The sequence below is a fragment of the Acomys minous genome (assembly GCF_964271855.1).
Source record: "Acomys minous genome assembly, chromosome: 1".
NCBI classification, from domain to species: Eukaryota; Metazoa; Chordata; class Mammalia; order Rodentia; family Muridae; genus Acomys; species Acomys minous.
In genome coordinates, this window is record NC_140483.1 from 184,808,617 (window position 1) to 184,828,458 (window position 19,842).

The 19,842-nt window shown below is 40.3% G+C and overlaps 1 protein-coding gene across 1 annotated transcript in view; it reads right to left on the reverse strand.

Moving 5' to 3' along the window:
* Positions 1-2,190: 2,190 nt before the first annotated feature.
* Positions 2,191-19,842, reverse strand: part of LOC311600986 (cytochrome P450 2J4-like) — a 48,995-nt gene continuing 31,343 nt past the window's right edge. Inside the window, exons 6-9 of the mRNA XM_084788250.1 lie at positions 13,869-14,007; positions 8,801-8,988; positions 6,088-6,226; positions 2,191-2,684 (exon numbers count right to left, since the gene is read on the reverse strand). Coding sequence (XP_084644376.1) covers positions 2,506-2,684; positions 6,088-6,226; positions 8,801-8,988; positions 13,869-14,007 — 645 coding nt within the window. The 3' untranslated portion in view covers positions 2,191-2,505. The remainder of the gene's footprint in view (positions 2,685-6,087; positions 6,227-8,800; positions 8,989-13,868; positions 14,008-19,842) is intronic.

A 19,842-nucleotide genomic window follows, 5' to 3' on the forward strand; every position in this document is an offset into this window, starting at 1 on the left:
TTTGCCAAAATTCCAGTTGCCAGGTGACTGAGCATTTTTGCTGTGTTTCCTGTCGGCATTGCTTGACAAAGTTTCAGTACCTGGAAAACTTGGATTGACCCTCTTGCTTCCTTAGTGGAAATTTATTCATGTTAAAGGCTTCTCTCCAAAGGTTAGAGTGGGAATAATGTAACAAAAGCTGGTGTTAATAAAAATTAATAAAACTAATGGTGGTTTCCTGGGGAAAACAGCTATGCAAAAAAATTGAGTCTTCCATAGAATCTATTTAGGTTTATTGGTTATTAATGATATTAGTAAGCATAAAAATTTGAGAAATTGTTTAAATAGAAAAATTAGGGTCTTTTCTCACAGCCATATCTAATGGAAACAGCAAACGTCATAGAGTCAGTGCAGCTGTTTGACAAAGCTCCAGCAAAGCTGAGCTGAGTGATGTAATTACTGTGATAGGGTTTCCTGCTTTTTGGCATTGATCTCTATGTGTCACCTACTTGGCAGGCTTTTATTATTTGTACAACTTGGGGATATTGGATTGATGTAACTCTTCTTATGAATCGTTTATGCTGTCTCCACAGAGTGCTGCTTCTAAGCTTCCCTAGGAATGTGCTGATCATACTATCTCTCCTGCTTTTAGGGAGATGTCTTTATCTGGCCCTGCTTGAAGGTCTTCCTTATTCCGTGGAGGCAGTGCCTCAACCAATTATCCCAGAGACCTCCTCATGAGGCTCTGACTCAAAGATACTCTTTGGCACATCTGCCCCTGGATGTTCCTTACTCAGGAACAAGACAATAAAAACAAAGTAGACTTATAAAGGTAAACAGTATCTAGCCATAGGCTAGGGAAGTTGGCATCAGATCAAATTAAAAGCCTCTTCCCTAGAATGATAGATGAAGAATGGTGTGGATCAATGATAAGAGAATAAAATATTAAGACCTCCGTTCTTTGGAAAAGGTTGACTCACCCAAGGCCACTATGGTGTCGTATGACCAAGGAACAAAGAATTCCAAGATACACACACACACACACACACACACACACACACACACACACACACACATATATAAATTTGACAAATAAATAAAATAGAAACATTGTAGTATGGTAGAAATTGAATAATAACTGCAGCAACTTTGACCTGAAGATTTTATTTTGGGCCTAGTAACAATTTATACTCTGTGACTATTAAAAGTTGATAATATACTGCTTGGGACATGGAAATCTGCCTAGGCTGACTTGGAGATTTTCTTTTTGTCTTGTGCACTTGAAACAGCAAGAGTTACGGGCCTGAGAGCAGGCTGTCATGTTTTGACAAAATATGGCCTTGGAACTTCAATCTTGTTAAATGTTGGGTTATGGGGTTGATGAGGAAAAGTGATTGTAAAAGACAATTTTGTTCTGTCACACTTTTTCAATGATGACTTAATTTATGACCAAGTGGAAGGTAAAACATGTTTGGGCACAAAATAGATATGATTTATGTTTTGGAACACCACGCATCTATCCCTGCCTACGGAGTTCTATAGAAAGAAAGAAGCCCCCTGACTGTCAGTCATCCAGGCTGGACATCTCCTCCTGATCCCCATGCCTGACTCATCGTTTGTGCACCCACCTTTCTTCAAGCCCTCCCCTCATCCTGGGGCAGGACCCAGGCGCCCGAGGCCTTGGACCAGCTGATGACTGACTGCAATGACTATTTGCAAGCAAAGAAGTATGGACAAAGTGTGTGGTGGGATACACAGTGGCGCATTACAGCATCCATACCAGATGCTTCTTCGTCTTTTGAGGGTAAGGTTGCAATGGTGAAAAGCAGGGATGAGGGAAAATGGCGATGGGTGGCATTGAGGTACATGACGTGAAATTTACAAAGAACCAGTACGAAGTTTCTAAAAGACAGAAAACTGATCTTATACAACTTTCTTTGCTGGCCTGTGAGTAGGGAAACATCCCTGCTCTGCTGGATTCCAGGACAACTTGGAGGTAGAACTACCTATATTAGGGATGTATCCGCCATACAAGACAGTCTTCATGGCCTGCTCTGTGGGGGGAAACCAGAAACTCTGTTACGATTAATAATTTCTCTTTTCCCCACTTCAGGACAATATTTCAATGAGTCAGAAACAGATGCACGTGTATGGCAGGAGGGAGAGTGCATGCTGATGGCACACCTCTCAGGATGCACACATGATGCACTTAGCATGCTTAAGATTTAACTCATAATTAATTTTTATTATTAATTTTAGTTCAGTTTAATGCATTTTTCTTTACAGAGGAATCACTGCTCTACTTGAAACTTTTAGATAAAAGTTAACCCATTGAACTCATAAATGACTTTCCCACCACTTAACTAAGAAACAGGCATTTCAGAAATTTAGTTTGATTCTCTTAGCCCAATTTCTTCAATATCTCTTGAATCATCTGCATTTACGACATCTCTCTCCTCCCGTGTTAACAAAGCTCAGGTTTAGGGCATAAGCGTATCTTCCAGTTCTCTCTTTCCATCTCCATCATTACTGCCTAGGGACAGCACAGATGCGGTAGTTGACTGGAGAATGGGTGATATCACTTTTGAGGTTCAAGGTCAGTTTTTCATTGATTGGGGCCTTGAAAGTAAAGTTTTGCATAAGAACAGTGAAGAAAATGAACAGCTCAGACCTGGCCAGTTGTTCTCCTGGGCAACCTCTCTTTCCTGTGAGACACAAACAGAAGATGAGTCATTTTCTCAGCTGACTTTGGTACATCAAGGGACTGGTATCTCCACCTTCCTACTGCAAATCCTGAGCTGACCTTGGGCTTTGTGTCCAACTGGCTATGTCTAGCCTTTTCCTGATTTGCTATTAGTGCCTGCTTCAAACTTTGGCATGGCAATATACCCGAGATTGTGTTTTCACTTTGCCAGTACAAAGACTTGTCACTTTCTCAGGTATCCTGGTTCCTTGCATTGAATGTTGATATGAGGAAGACCTGGGCAGCAGACATTCCCAAAAGCCTGGGTGTGCTCATCATGTGTACACGTGTGTATATGTGTGTGGATGCCAAAGGACAGCTATGAGTGCTAATCCTCAAGTGCCATGTCCCCCACCTTTTATTGATGAGGCCCTGACTCTTTGGAATTTGCTCTAGGTAACCTCACCACACACACACACACACACACACACACACACACACACACACACACACACAGAGTATTCATCAAAGTGTTTGTATAAACATATATATTTGTGTCTATATCCATTGTTATATCCATGCTTGTCACTCGCTATTGAATATCTGTGTTCACATGGGTGATCTCAGTTGATCCGGGGCACCCCAGCTCTTCACTGTTCTCTTCCTCAGTGAACATCTTCATCAAGTGTCCCAACAGCACTGCAGCACGGCACACAGTCTCTCTAAGCCATCTTTTAGCCCCTGTTAGTGTGGGTGTGTTTGTGCATATGTGAGCTCATCATATTTACATGTGTGTGTGTGTGTGTGTGTGTGTGTGTGTGTGTGCGTGTGTGTGTGTGTTTATGCCAGAAGACAGAGAAGGGTGTTGATCCCCACATGACATATTCACCTTTTTAAAATAGAGTCCTAACTCTTTGCAACTTGCCAAGTAAGTCAAGCCACTGAGTCCCAAGAGATATGCCTTTCAAATGCTAGGATTATAAACCCATGCCCTCATGCTCCATGATTTTTTTATGTGAGTTCTGGAGATGAAATTATTCTATGCTTCCAAGGCAAGCACTTTACCAAGTGAGATGTCTGCTCTGCCACCAAGTGTTTTATTTCTTTCAAAGTAGTACATTTTCTGACTGAAAAAGTTAAGTATTAAGAAAAATAAGTGTGTAAACTATAAAAACATTGTTTAGACCAGCATGAGGATAAAACTATTATTAATATTTGGACATATTTTATGCTATACTCATGGGGTTTACAAGAAGAAGATAGTTGCAGGAATTACAGTATGCACCGTTTTCTGCAGGCAACTATACAAAGTTGCATTGGTTTTCAGTGACGTTAAACATTCTAAAATTTTCTGATGGATGCATGTTATCTTCCTTATTTGCCCAATATATATTGTTAAGGAAATAGAATGTGTACAGACCCAAAGAGGGGCATAGTACATGCAAATGTGCTACAAGCATGATGACATCTTATGTTACATTCTGTTTTGGCTATTGTGTTTCATTCATCTCTGTTTTTTCATGCTTCTCCTGCTGCCTGTCTTGAATAACATGACTAGACACTTATTAAATTCCCAAGTAAGAATCCCCATACCTTGATATGCAAAAGGTAGAAGTCAGGGTTAGCAATATGACCTGTCTGCAGCCCCATCTGTGCCAGTGCCTAAACCACTCCTCATCATAAATCTGAGCCTTCCTAGTCTGGCAACTCTCTCTTACTTCCTGAGTATGGCCAGGTAGGTGGAAACTTGTTGTTCAGCATAGAGCGTATGATGAAAAGCTTGGCCTGTGTGATAGGTAATCTTCCTTACCATGGTAGTTTAGGTAAGACTGCTCCCCATAAACTCAGTTTTGGTAAGAATTAGGATGTATGACTAGTTGGAGGAGGTGTGTTAACAAGAAGTGAGCTTTGAAGTTTCAAAAGCCACACCAGGCCCAACTTCTTCCTCCCCTCCCCCATCTCTCTCCACTACTCTCCCTCTCTCTCTTGTAGAGGAATTTTAATCCAACAACATGGCTGATCTGATCACATCTAAAGACTTCTAGATGAGCCTGATCCAGCTGAACACAGAAAGCCATTAGGATACTCTGTCATTCCTTTCACTACATTCCTCAGAAAGAACACATAAAGTACTTATGTGGGATGTAAGAAGAGTCATATTTCTAGACTTTCCAGATATGATTCAATAAATTAACATAATTAGAAAAAATGAAATACAAAGCTGAGATTTTGGAGCTATAGTTGGAATCTTTTCAATTTTTGTGAACATAGAGTCTGGACAGATGTCCTGTATCCTGCCAGATTTCCTACTACAGTGCACTGTGAAATGCCAACAAAGTTGACTCAGAAGTACAAGGAAAAGCCAAAGGAACAGAAGCACTTCCATCCCAACATCACCTGGGAAGCACGGGATTCTGCAGCTTGACTTCTCTTTAGTATCTAGTCACCTTTTTGAGACAGTGTTAGGAAAACACAAGGTTCAGTTTGAGAAAATGTGGTAAACATTGAGCTACAGCACATTTGCTGGGTTCTGTGTCTTTGTCTGTGTGCAGTGCTCACTGATTCCAACATGAAAGGCTGCAGTGGGACATGTGCTGCCAGGGGCATCTCTGCCTCATCTTCTATCCCACTGCTCTCATGACTCAAATGTGTTTTGAAAGGTAATATATGTTCAATGCATATTATAGAACTAAGAAACTGCAAAATTATTTGGAAATATATGTGCAATGCCTAGAAGCCGATAACTGTAATATACTAGGAAAGTTGTTGCTGGTTCAGCAACTGTAAGACTACAAGTATTTGTTCATGGCTGGAGCGAAAACAAAGAGTGGGTCATCATTACATTTCCTTAATAACTGTCAAGATGCCAAACACAAATTATCTGCCTAGTTTTTTTTAAAAAGCATGCTCAACATCATAAAAGATAAATGACTTGGTTAAGGAATTCTGGTATAAGCTAGGACCCAATCTAGTTATGCAAATTTCAGTTATAACTATTGATTGATGTTCACATTGTAGTGAGTAGGTATCCACTCTTCCATGCCTCCTTGCTATCACATTATCAATCTGAGACATTTGCCTTTGATAGCTCATTACTTAAAAATAATTTTGACATTTAATGACTTTGAAAAGATGGCATGTATTTAGATTTCTTTGTGACAAGGAGGCAGAGAGATGTTTCTAGTGCTATGGAAAACAAATCAATGGAAGCCAAAATTCCCATCAGAGGCAAGGGAGAGCCTGGGAGACAGGAGTGGTGTGAAGCAGTCCTAGGTCAAGAGAACACCAGGCAGCAAACAACACCCTGGAGGCGCACTGGCTGGAGCTATGTGGAGGTGGTCAAGTTAGACTGGAGATCTCTAGGCAGAAAAGAATGGAAGGGTTCAAGTGGGATTCTGACCTGTTTCCTTCTCAGTAACACTCACCCATTGAGAATGGTAGAAAAGATTCTCTCTTCTTAAACTGTCCATTCTCCAAAAAGTGCTCAGGATTGAACGTGTCTGGAGTGGCCCACTCTTTGGGGTCCCTGTGCAGAGCAGTCAAATTGATCAGGATCATGGTACCCTAAGCAGAAATCAAGATGTAAGCCTTGATGCGTAGAACAGTCCCAGAATAGGGATAGGTGATCCAATATCCCATTCCTCTTCATACCCTCAGCTCCCCACAAAAATCCCATCTTTAGTTCGGATCAATGATGGATTGTGTCCTTAGGGTATTCCAGGGCCATTAAGACTTCCTTTATTACTACATGCTGGTCTGTGAGAAGAGGTCATTATGTGATCTGGAGAAGACATGTGATCATCCATGGGAAATAATGGGACAGGTTGTAAATAACCAAGAACCCAGCTACGTTCTACAGTGAGAACTATGGATGTTTACAAAAGAAACTGTGTGTCTCCCATCCATCCCTGCTTCTCTTTTCTTAGCTGCACCTGAACCCAGTCCCACAGCAGGGTTAGGAACACATCAATCACGCAGAGCAAGCAAGCCAGGTCCATCAGCCTCCTCCTCCTGGTGCCTGGAGTTCCCAGGCTGTGCCTTTACCTCACGTTGACTCACACACCCTATTCTATCACCTGAACCGTTTTCTTAATCTCTCTGATTTTATCATGTCAGTTACAATTTCCCACTACACCTTATTGCAAGCTTGCCCCTTCCTCTCTCAGACGTACATCTGTTCCCCAGCCAACAATTAAGTATGCCATGGTTACAACATAACAACACCACACTCCCCATCCCTTCATTTTCATTATCCACTGGGTAGACTATCTACATCAGTTTGAGTGTAAAGAGACATTATTTGCTTCTCCAGGAGTAGTTTCCCTAAACTGTCTTGGTTGCTGTCACCTGTTTTGTTTTTGTATAGCTCGGTTTCCTATTAATAGCAATCCTCTTTAAACATTGTTTCCTCTGTCATAGACACCCCCCTGTGTTGTCTGACTAAAGTCTGATGCTCCTTTTATTCCCAGTACCAACATGTTCCGCTTTCGAACCTCTCTGATTTTTTTCTAGCCTCCGTTTTTCACTCTAGCCTATCTGACTCTAGACATGACTGGGATGCTTTCTTCTGGGCATTCTCGTGATTTATACTCTGGCATTTACATGTTTATTTTTCAGGGTGTTTTACAGACAGAGAAAATCTTCAGATGTGCAAGGAATACTAATTGTATCTCATATATGGGGCAGGAGTCTCCCTGAGCCTGGCCCCTCTGTCTGTGAGTACGGCACATTATTCTGTATCAGGGTTTCCTCCGCACTGTAGAGACGTAGGATTCAGTGCCACGAGAGATTAAAACTTAGAGTCAGAGCATGATCAGAGATGCAGCCACTTCTGGAACTAGGCACATGGAGGCCAAAGCCATGGTTCTCTCTGTCCCTTGCAAATTATTCAGTTAGATATTCTGTCCAGAATGACTCTTAGTTTTTGACATTGAGCACCCATATCAGAAGACATATGTTGATGTGGTTTGTTCTTGGGGGTTAAGTGTATGGCTGCAGATGTGTTTCCAGGATGGGCTCTGTGATCCTAACTCTGAAGGCTTTCCTGGGGAACAACCCATTAGAGCAAATGGACAGAGCCTACCCCTCACAGTTAACCTTGATTCTGGACTTTGGCAATTGGTAATTGTCTAGGAGATTACAAAAGAACACCACTGATAGTAGTAGCTGTGAGGACACCAACAGAGATCATTTTCTAATGTCAGCAGACTTGCCCTGACTCATGCTGTAGACCTGGGTGGAACATAAGTAGTCGGGAGACAGTCTGCTGCAGGCTTTCCTTCTGCCTCTTGGCCACCAGCATGAAGACTGATCAGCTGTGCCTTCCCCATGCTGCCATGCTGAATTGAAACCTTGTGCATTTATTTTGTCCCTGCCAAGAAATTTTGTTTAATATCCAGTTTACAGAAAGAATGGAATGTGTGTTGTCTGGAGAGCTTTCTGCAGAAACCCTGAGTAGATCCTAAGCTGGGGTCTGCATATGGCCTGCAAACAGAGGGAGGGTAAGAGGAACCCATGTACAAAAGTACAAGGGAGATATTTTAGTATCCAATACAGCAGGTCCTGGGAAGTATCAACCATCAAAACAGGGTTTGTTGCAGATCCCAACCCTTAGGAAATTGTATGTTGTAGTAGGGAGATCTTATTTAAGGTTATTTTTACTGAGTCTCACCTTTCTAATGTGCAAAGTGGGTTCAATACTTAAGAACAGAGGATGAAGGCAGTTTGTAATGAATAAGCATCCTCAGCAGCAACTATCTGCTTTTTTCTCTCCCTCCCTTATAATTAATATTTCATTTCAGACTGTTTTCTTTATGAGATGAAAAGTTCTCAACTATGGGAGAGTAAGCAGAAGCTGGAAAACCACCTAAGAACACACATGTGCCCAAGAAATACTGACTCCCGTGACAGCATATTAGCACAGACAGGCTATGCGAGGATGTTCTTTAGCAAATAATGCCAATGTGGACTTAACAAATTCGACTGAGGAATCTTCCTTTCTCTGATCCCCACAGTACACATAAATAACGCTTATAGACATTGGAGGAATGCTCACACTTGTTATAAATAATATCTCTCTTCCAAGTTGGAAGGACTGAAGGATGGACTGAAGGTCGGAAGCTGAGATTGCAAAGTTACCTTCGGCAGGTGGAACCCAGCCAATGTGATATCAGTTGTCACTTCCCTGGGAACATTCAAGGGGATAATGTTGCCCATCCTCTGCACCTCGTGGATGACAGCATTGGAGTAGGGCATGGACTCGCGGTCGTCTGTGCTTGGCTGTCTCTTCTGGCCAATCACTCTATCAATCTCAGCCTGCACTTTCTCTGCAGCAAAACAGGGCACCCTGTTAGCTTCAGAGCTTAGTGCTTTCTTCTGCAGACAGAGACGTTGTCTCCAAGACTTTATCATTTTACAAAGAAACACTGTGGTTCTCATGTCTTCTAAGAACTGATTTGAAAAACTTTCAACTGCATTTTTTTCCTTGGGCTACAACATAACCACATTTCTAGCTACTAATACCTGAACAGCTGTGATAATCAAATCCATAATTATAATAGTAGCTACTCAGGCTTTGGCAAATAAGTTCCCTTCATCTAATGGTTTAGAAAAAGTAAAAGCTTAGTATTCAGAGTTTAAGAGTTTGGCATATCTACAATCAAGGCATCAAGATATTTGTTATCTGACACGGACTAATACTCTGTTTCCAGATGACAAAGCTTTGCTGTGCCCTAAGGAGAAAAGAATCTCTTTGGTTCCTGTTTTTTTAAAAAGAGAAAATTAAAAACTATTATATCTTTCTATTTGTGTTCATTGGCACATGTTCCAAAATTAATGAATAAAGTGCAAGGACAACTTGTAGGAGTCAGTTCTCTTTTTGTGCCATCTGAGGTCCAGGGATTGAGCTCAGGAGGTCAGGCTTGCAGCCAGTGCCCCCATCAGATTAACCATCTCATTGGCCTGTCTGATATCTCTTTAAAAGGCCTCCAAACACCACTGTATTGATACCTGATTTTCATGAAAGGAATTCAAAAGGAAGAATACAAACTTTCATACTTCCGAATATCTGTAGACTGTGATTCCCTAAGGAGATGTATCAGAGTGGAAAAAATTGCAAACTGTTAGTGAAAATTGTTTCTGCGGATGCTACTTATATTCTTCCATGCTCAGTTTCACAATCTAATTATGGAGAATAAATAGGCCCCATTTTAAGTATGTTTTAATAATCACATGAATTTACATAAGCATAAGAAATAATTAAAACTGCTAGATGTCACCCATATGGGTTCTTCACTTTCTATCATAACAGAGAGTCAAGTGTTCTCTAGCTAAAAGCTTAAATTTCTAGATTCCTTTCAGAGTCTATATGAGCATTTGACTGTGTAAATGCCCAGTAAAATGGAAATGGACATGCTATTTTATCCTATGACAAGATCCAAAAAGATGAATCCTTCCTTTTTGTCATGTTCTTTTCTAGTGCGTGAGAGTCAATCCTACTGGGAGCTACTTTAAAGAGTGTTGAGTTGAGCCTCACTCTCAATTCAACTCCACAACAAATTAAAGGAATTTGGAATAATATGCTTGATCTAGTGTAGAATTTCCTTTAGTGAGTGAAATAAATCTCTAACAATGTGCTATAGTATATAAATACTTAAGTAGGCATATGCATATAACAAAAATTATCTCAATAGCCATGCTGTGTTTTTGAGGTACGGTCCTCCTTTGTATACAAGTAGCCTCATACTTGTACTACTCTTGCCTTAGAATCTTGAGAATTATGATTATTTCACCCCAACTTTAAAAATGGCATTTTTAAGTGTACAAATCAATCATCATGAAGTATGCTCATATTATTGTGGATGTAACTGTCAAAGAATTTTAGTTGAAATTAAAACTCAATATCCATTAAATACACTTAGGTTCCTGTGTTCATTTACCTTTTTATATCTATAAATTATGTTTAATTTATTATTATAGACAACTCATTTAACTGGCATATGATAGCTTATGCAATTTTGTAGTTGGTTACTTAACTTAGCACCATGTCCTGAAAGTTCATCTATGTTAGAATAGTTACCAAAACTTATCTTCTTCATGAGTGAGTTGCCTTTCTAGCTTGTGCATGCCATGCTTTATCTATTCATGGTCCATCAATAATCTGGTTATTCCCATTGCTTGACTACTGTGGACATTACAAAATGAACATTGATGCAATAAGTGTCATGTAAATCTACTGACATTCTGGGGCCTCTGGTACAGAAAGCAAATCTGATCCTCAGTAGTTTTCAAGGATATTTGTGGGAGGTTGTTCTGATGTATTTTGATGCTAATTATTGGCTCCCAAGTTCTACTTGCTGCATATTCTCATGTACCCCAAATATTGTTGTGTAATATGGCATAACCTGTGTAATGTTGTGTTTGACCAATAAGACGTTGATCCCTGGACAGAGCATGAAGAAGGTAGGCAGGGAAAAGGTTCATGAGCCTAGGGGAGTGCAAGACCTTGGGGATGTAAAAAGCAGAGGACAATACTGGAATAAGAGAAAAAGGAGGAAGCAAGTGAGGATCAGAGGAGAAGAAAACAGATTCATGCCTTGGGTTTGTGTAGGAAAGGAGCACATGGCTGGATTAGCGTGGATGGAGAGCATTAAGCATTTTGGCATTATGGATGGGAGGTAGTCTTATAGGGCCCTGGGAGGTAAATTTAGTTTAGGGGTCAAATATCTGTCCTGTCCCAGGTAAAGCAAAGCTATTTTAAAATATAGCAGGTGTCTGTATTTTTATGGATTGATAATGGCTTAGAAAACACCACTGTAATAAGTATAGCCTAATAATAAACATTTAGTATGCCTTATGATTTAAGTTAACCACAACATGTTGGCTACCAATGTGGGGCTGGAACCTAAGTTTATAGCCTGAGAAATAATAGATAAAAGACAGTCTCTTAGCCAAAGATCAGGGAATCAAAGACAAATGCTGCTCCCTGCTGCTTCCTGTAGGCTCAGGTCTCACAGGGCAGTGATGGCTGTCGAAATGTGGGTTGGAGAAGTGACACTGGGAGACTGGCAGCCTATTAGACAGAGCTAGGCCTAGAACTGAAAATGAAAATCCCATGGCAGAGGGTGCTTGGATTTTTCCTGCCTTCATTTGGCTGTTGTTGTCATTGACCTGGTTGCAATGTCTTTAATGTTGGTCACAGTTTTCCATGCTCTTTCTATAAAGGTTAATGAGAAAGAGGGGAATGAGTCAAGGGATGGAATGCTAAGTTATGGGCAATAAATAGGAGGAAGAAACCAGATCTTCTTGATAGAATTGATGACAGCTACAGTTCAGATGCGAGATGCTAGCCAAGTCTTTCTGGGAAGGGTCTGCCAAATACGCTTTAACAAAGCCTAGATTCCAAAAAATGATGGATAGGGTTCCAACACTGCAACCTGAGATGGTGCAACTGGCCTAGAACTTAAACTTTTCTTGTCTCTTTACTCGAGTTTTGCTGAAAAGTTTTTTTTTCCCTGTAGCAAGAGATAGAGACGGTACATTTATTGTTTGCCGTTGCTAACACATGAAAAATTTAAAGATTTTGATTGCATTTAAGATGAGAAGTTTAACCAGGGTGATGATAGCCTTTAATCCCAACACAGGGAAGTCAGAGCAAAAACCCCCTGCTGATGAGCTGATTTCCAAAGCCCTGTCTGTAGAGAAAAGAGTGGTCTGTTTAAAATCACCACTACCTCAACACTGGTCAATAAACTACATGCCATCAACATCCAGCTATATAAAATCTTAGACCATCTAAAATTCAAAATGATGGATCTTTTCTTTAATTTTACCATATGTTTTTTCTTAATAATGGTTATTATCTAGAAGATGGTTACACATCAATGTTAGGGTTTATATAAGGAGAGATGATGTGACGTTGCCCTGGCAACCAGCCTGCCACTTTAAATGTGAGACACTTTCTCACAAGAGGCAGATTATGGCCATGCTTGGCACAAAAGACACAGAGAACTATACATGCAGAAAAAATTCCATCCAGCTAAGTCCCAAAATTCAAAGGCCACAATTCATGTTTTAAAGACGTAATCACCTATTCCATATGGAAAAAGGCACAAAGCAAAGATAGCCACAACAAATAAAAATACCCAGGCACAAGATGTCTATGGTATACCTTAATTCTAGAAATAAAGAAATTTACATATAATGTGGCTATAATGACAAAACCATCAATTCCATACAGAAAAGGGTCAGGAGAAAAGTAGCCACAACAAGAATAAAAACCTAGGTCCAAACTTCTAAGCAGGTACAAGATGCCTAAGATATGATTGAACACTAAAATTAAAAAGTGGTTTATATAAAGTTAATTTAAAACATATTGCCTTTTATATTGCTCAAATCAATCTTTTTGTCTTTTAAAGTGGGAGGCCTTCTCTTGGGAGACAAGTAGTAGCTCAGCATAAGACAACAGGCTGACCATAGAGGCCAAAGGAGGACATTTAGGTCTATACAATTTTGTTTTAATTTCAGTAAGATAATGATTGTATATTCTTTGGTAATTGTAATATTTTACATCCTCTTTGAAAAGGATCAAAATGAAACAAACTTAGGTATGGCTGCATGTACTTCTAATCCTAGTGTATTGGGGAGGCACAGGCAGGTATATTCCTGTGCCTGACCAACCAGACAATCTACACTATTTGGTAAATTCCTTGACAGTGAAAGACACTTTATCGAAAAGTGGATGAGCTTACACGTTGACCATTTTATTTTTACTACATGGAGACATTGAGATCACTAGTCTTATTTTCTTCTAAGGGCAAAATATTTATCTTGAATGTGCCACAGTGACTTTATGTCACACATAAGACTTTACCACATTTTGAAACACTTTACAACAGGAAAAATATCCTTATTTCTCACCTGAGACACTCTTCTATAATCTGGAGAAATAAAAATTATGGGATAGGCCATTATTTCTGAAGGCATGGAAGTCTATGGAGCACAGACAGTGTGCAAAGCTGTTGAATGGAGCACATTGCTGCATCTCTTGATGAAGAGAATGTCACCAATTTCCCTTTACCCAAAATACCTCATCTCACAGCTGTTGCATGTCTTCTTCCATGGCACTATTCTAGCTTCTCGTCCATGCAAGCCACAACTTTCAGAAGCATCATTCTGCCTTTTCCAGATGTAGTCAGCACATGCTCACCTTGCACTTCTGGGTAGAGGGCCATGTAGAGCAGAGCCCAGCGCAGTGTTGTGGCTGATGTCTCTGTGCCAGCAAAGAAGAGGTCCAGGGTGCTGCAAATGAGGTTTTCTTCATTGAAACTTGTAGTCTTGTCTGGGTTCTAGAGAAAACATTGTAAATATTTTCTAAAGGATCTGCTCTTTGCTTGTTTGTTTATTATCTTATACATTATATCTGATTGCAGTTTCCTCTTGCTCTAATTCTCCAAGTTTCTCTCCTCAACTCTTTGCTTCCCAAGACCCACTTCTACTTGGCTTCCCTTCAGAAAGGAGCAGACTCCCAAGACCATCAATCACACATGGCATAAAAAGCTACAATAAGAATAAGCATAAGCCTTCAGATTAGTGCTGGGTGAAAGCCATCCTGGGAGAAAAAGGATCCTATGAAGAGACAAAAAGAGTCAGAGACACTCACCACTCCTTCTGTTAGGACTTCCACGAAAATGCTGAGTTACAAAACCATAACATGTACATTTGGTGGATTTCTGACTATCTGAAGAATAAAACCTTAATCTGGGAGTGGGTGGAGTCTGGGAGTGAGTGGAGCCTGGGAGTTCCTCAGGTTGAGGCCTGGCCACTTTCCTGCCTTGAAGGTTTACAAGGATGATGAAGTAGACAAAGTGTACAAAAGGAGTCTACAGCAAGGAAGACTTTTCCTGCCATTTGATTTGGAGTGAGTATCAACACAAATCAGTCATTCTTTAGAATGCAATATTTTCTTTATAACCTTCTCTGGAAGCATCAGTATGCTAATGTTGCTGTTAATAGTGATGGTCTCATTTTAACTGCATATGGTGAATAATTTACCACCTCCTCTAGGAATAAATTGTTGCTTCTATTAAATTATGACAGGAAGCACCGAACACCCATGGTATATGATCTGCAGGATGGAGAATAGGGACGAGGCTGGGAGCTACAAACCACAAGACCTGGAGAGCTATAGGTGAGAGGAATCCACACAATACAGAGCACAGGACATCCAACTGGCCCGAGGAGAATGGGCGCCCAGTCACTAGAGTCTGGACCTATACCAACCTGTGAGCTGCAGCTCACAGATTAGGTATCTGGGACTGTACTGTGGGAAGGAAAGCACCAGAGTCTAGATCTGCTGGGCTGGGGAGAACCCAGGAAAATAGGTGGATCTGATCTCAGACTGTCCCATCAGTCCACAGAAAGCCTCAGGGGATGGCAACCATGTGGACACAGTATCCAAAGCAAGTGCAGCTTATCATGCCATACCTCCTACTCTCTCTCTCTCTCTCTCTCTCTCTCTCTCTCTCTCTCTCACACACACACACACACACACACACACACACTGAACTGTGGGCTACAGAGAAGCAGTGTCAGTGTCTGCTGGCCCATGGGGAGCCCAGAGTGTGGATCTAGGATAGATCTGATCTCAGATCATCCCATCAGTCCATGGAGGCACCCAGGGCCTATGAGGGGCCCAGAGAGCTGTGGAGACATTCTCTAGATAAAGCTGCATAGCTGCACCCTCTGACCCTCTGGCTCACTGATCCAAGGTGATATGGCCTGAACAAATCAGGCAGAAACCTAGGCAGCCACCCCAACCCAGCGGGCTGTTCCTGTACTCTCTCTGGAGGGACTAAACCAGACAGGGAAGATCAGGGAGAAGTCTAGACAACAGCCACAAGCAGGGTTCCTGAAATCTCGGGGCAGTCTGAACCTAGGTGCCAAAGCCCCATTGCCCAAGTGCAGGGTTTCCAAACCCCAGCCAAAGGCCTGATTACCAGGATGTACCTACCTTAAGTTGAACTGAACCGTGGGCTGCAGAGCTTGAGCACCAGCTTCTGCTATCCCAGTAGAGAGCCCAGGGCATGGAATAAAGTCCCCTGCAGCTGAAACCAGGTCACCTGCCTGATGCAGGGATGGGATCCCTGATCCCCACAGGAGGGGTTTTTTGAACTATAGACACTCACCAATGAACTGCTCTTAACAACCAGAGAAGGATACCATAAACTACCTCCCAATGTTAGAGACAGCAAGATGACTAAAGGCTAGTGTAAAAAACACAAATTAGAAAAACCAAAAACAATATGACATCTCCAGAACCCTGTTATCACAAAGAATTTAACCCTGCGAACTCAAACACAACTGAAGCACAAGAAAATGACCTCAAATCCTTAATTATTAAGATGATAATGGAAGAAAATAATAAAATCCATAGACAAATAAAGGAAGATTCAGACAAACAGATTAAGGACATTAGAGAGGCCATGACAGAAAACTCTAGGGGTAAAATGAAGAAATCATTAGAAGAAATTCAGGAAAATACAAACATTCAAATGAAGGAAATTAATAAAATAGTTAAAGATCTGTAGATGAAAATGGAAACAATGATAAAAACAGAGAGAGAAGAAAGCCAGGAATGAGAGAACTTAGAGAAGAAAATAGGAAATGCAGAGGTAAGCTTCACTAACTGAATTCAAGAGATGTATGAAAGAATCTTGAGGGTAGAAGATACGATAGAATAATTTGATGTAACCATCAAGAAAAATTTAAGTCTTAAAATTTTCTGACACAAAACACCACCAAACCAAATAACCCAATTGAGAAATGGGGCATGGAACTAAACAGAGAATTCACAACAGAGGAATATCAAATGGCTGAGAAACACTTAAAGAAATGCTCAACCTCCTTAATCATCAGGGAAATGCAAATCAAAACAACTCTGAGATTCCATCTTACACCCATCAGAATGGCTAAGATCAAAAATTCAAGCGACACCACATGCTGGCGAGGATGTGGGGAGAGAGGAACACTCCTTCATTGCTGGTGGGAATGCAAACTAGTACAACCACTTTGGAAATCTATCTGGTGCTATCTCAGAAAAATGGGAATAGGGCTTCCTCAAGACCCAGCTATTCCACTCCTTGGAATATACCCAGAAGATGCTCCAGTACACAACAAGAAAATTTGCTCAACCATGTTCATAGCAGCCTTATTCATAATAGCCAGAACATGGAAACAGCCTAAGTGTCCCTCAATAGAAGAATGGATAAAGAAACTGTGGTACATATATACTATGGAATACTATTCAGCTATTAAAAACAAGGAATTCCCGAAATTTGTGGATAAATGGATTGAGCTAGAAATGATCATAATGAGTGAGTTAACCCAGAAGCAGAAAGACTCAAATGGTATATACTCACTTATATCTGCATATTAGCCCAAGGGGCATGTCCCACGAAAGCCTTCACTTACCGGGAAACTGAGACAGAGGGGAGGACATTCTAGTGGGACTCTAGATGAGAGAATCATGGGAGAATGGCAAAGTTGAAGGATCCAGAGGGTCCTAGAAGCCTACAAGTAGAACATTATGATAGGCAGATTTGGGCCCATGGGTCCCGCTCAAACTAAGGCACCAGCCAAGGACAATACAGGCGGTAAACCTTAAACCCCTACCCAGATCTAGACAATGGACAGAACACTCTCCACAGTAGAGTGGAGAGTGGGATATTACTTTCTCACATACTCTGGTGCCTCACCTTTGACCATGTCCCCTGGACAGGGAGACCTGGTGGCACTCAGAGGAAGGACAGCAGGTTACGAAGAAGAGACTTGATACCCTATGAACATATACAGGGGGAGGTAATCCCCCTAAGGAACAGTCATAAGGGAGGGGAATAAGGGGAAAATGGGAGGGAGGGAAGAATGGGAGGATACAAGGGATGGGATAACCATTGAGATGTAACAAGAATAAATTAATAAAGGAGAAAAAAAAAAGAAAGCTAGAAAAAAATTTTTTCTGACACAAAACATCCAGGAATCCAAGGTCAACATGAAAAGACAAATCCCAGGGATAATAGGAATTGAAGAAAATGAAGACACTCAACTCCAAGGCCAAGAAAATAACTTTTAAAAATGAAAGAAGAAAAATTTTGCAACTTAAAGAGATGCCTATAAACATACAGGAGGCCTACTGAACACCAAATAGAATAGACCAGAAAAGAAAATTGTCCAACCACATAATATTCAAGAGGAGTACACAGCTGGAAATAATCAAACTAAGGGCTGAAATCAATAAATTAGAAACAAGGAGAACAATTCAAAGAATCATCAAAACCAAGAGCTAGTTCTTTGAGAAAATCAACAAGATAGAGAAATCATTAGCCAAGCTGAGTAAAAGGCAGAGAGACTTTATCCAAATCAACAAAATCAGAAATGAAAAGGGAGACATAACAACAGACATTGAAGAAATACAATGAATCATTAGTTCTTACTTCAAAGGCTACTAGCCAAAGTTGAAAGAAGATCAGATAAACAAATTAAATAGTCCTATTTCTGCTACAGAAATAGAAGCAGTTATTAAAAAGTATCCCAACCAAAATAAGCCCAGGACCAGATGGTTTCAGTGCAGACTTCTACCAGACCTTTAAAGAGGAGTGAATACCAATACTCTTCAAGCTAGTCCACAAAAAAGAAATGGATGGAGCATTAACAAACTCATTCTTTAAGGCCACAGTCACCAAGACCAAGTAGACCTCATTCTGGGCATGCAGGGATGGTTTAATATATGGAAATCCATCAATGTAACCTACCATATAAACAAGCTGAAAGAAAAAAAACCTACATGATCATCTACTTAGATTCCAAAAAAAGCATTTGACAAAACCCATACCCATTCATGTTTAAAGTTTTGGAGAAAGAAGCAATAGAAGGCACATACCTAAACATAATAAAGGCTATATACAGCAATCCAGTAGCCAAAATAAAATTAAATGGAGAGAAACTCAATGAAATTCCACTAAAATCAGGGACTAGACAAGGCTACCCACTCTCTCTATATCTCTCCAATATAGTTCTTAGAGTACTAGTTAAGGTAATCAGATAACAAAAGGAGATCAAGGGGATCCAAATAGGAAAGAAGGAAATAAAATTATCCCTATTCACACTTGATATGATAGTGTACATAACTTACCCCCTAAATTCTACCAGAGAGCTTCTACAGCTGATAAACACCTTCAGCAAAGTGGACAGATACAAAATCAGCTCAAAAGTGTCAGTAGCTCTCCTGTGTACAAATGACAATTGTGCTAAGAAAGAAATTAGTGAAACTACACCCTTTAAGAGAGCCACAAGTAATATAAAGTATCTAGGTATAACTCTAGCCAAGCAAATAAAAGACTTATATGAAAAACCTTCAAATCTCTGAAGAAGAAAATTGAAGATGACATCAGAAGGTGTAAATATCTCCCTTGTTCATAGATTGAGAGGATTAACATAGTAAAAATGGCCATCTTACCAAAAGCAATTTACTGATACAATGCAATTCCTATCAAAATACCCACACAATTTTTTAAAGTCATTGAAAGATCATTTCTCAACTTCATATGGAAAAACAAAAATCCAGAATAGCTAAAACAATTATGTACAATAAAAGATTCTTTGGAGGAATATCCACCCCTAATATTAAGCTGTACTATAGAGCAACAGTAATTAAAACAGCATGGTTCTGGCATAGAGATAGGCTGGTTGATAAATGGAATTGAATCTAAGCCCCCAAAATAAATCCACACATATATGGGCATTTGATTTTGACAAAGAAGCCAAATCTATTCAAGTAAAAGGATAGCATCTTTAACAAATGTTGCTGGTCTAACTGAATGTTTATATGTAGAAAAATGCAAGTAGATCCATATTTATCACCGTGAACAAAACTAAATTCCAAATAGATTAAAGGCCTCAAAATAAAACCAGAGATACTAAATCTATTAGAAGAAAAAGTGGGGAAGAACTGTGAACTCATTGGTACAGGATACAACTTCCTGAACAGAACACCAGCATTCTACGCACCAAGGACAACAGTTAATAAATGGGACCTCATGAGGCTGAGAAGCTTTTGTAAGGCAGGAAACACTGTCAACAGAACAAAGCAATAGCCTATAGACTGGGAAAAGATATTCAACAACTCC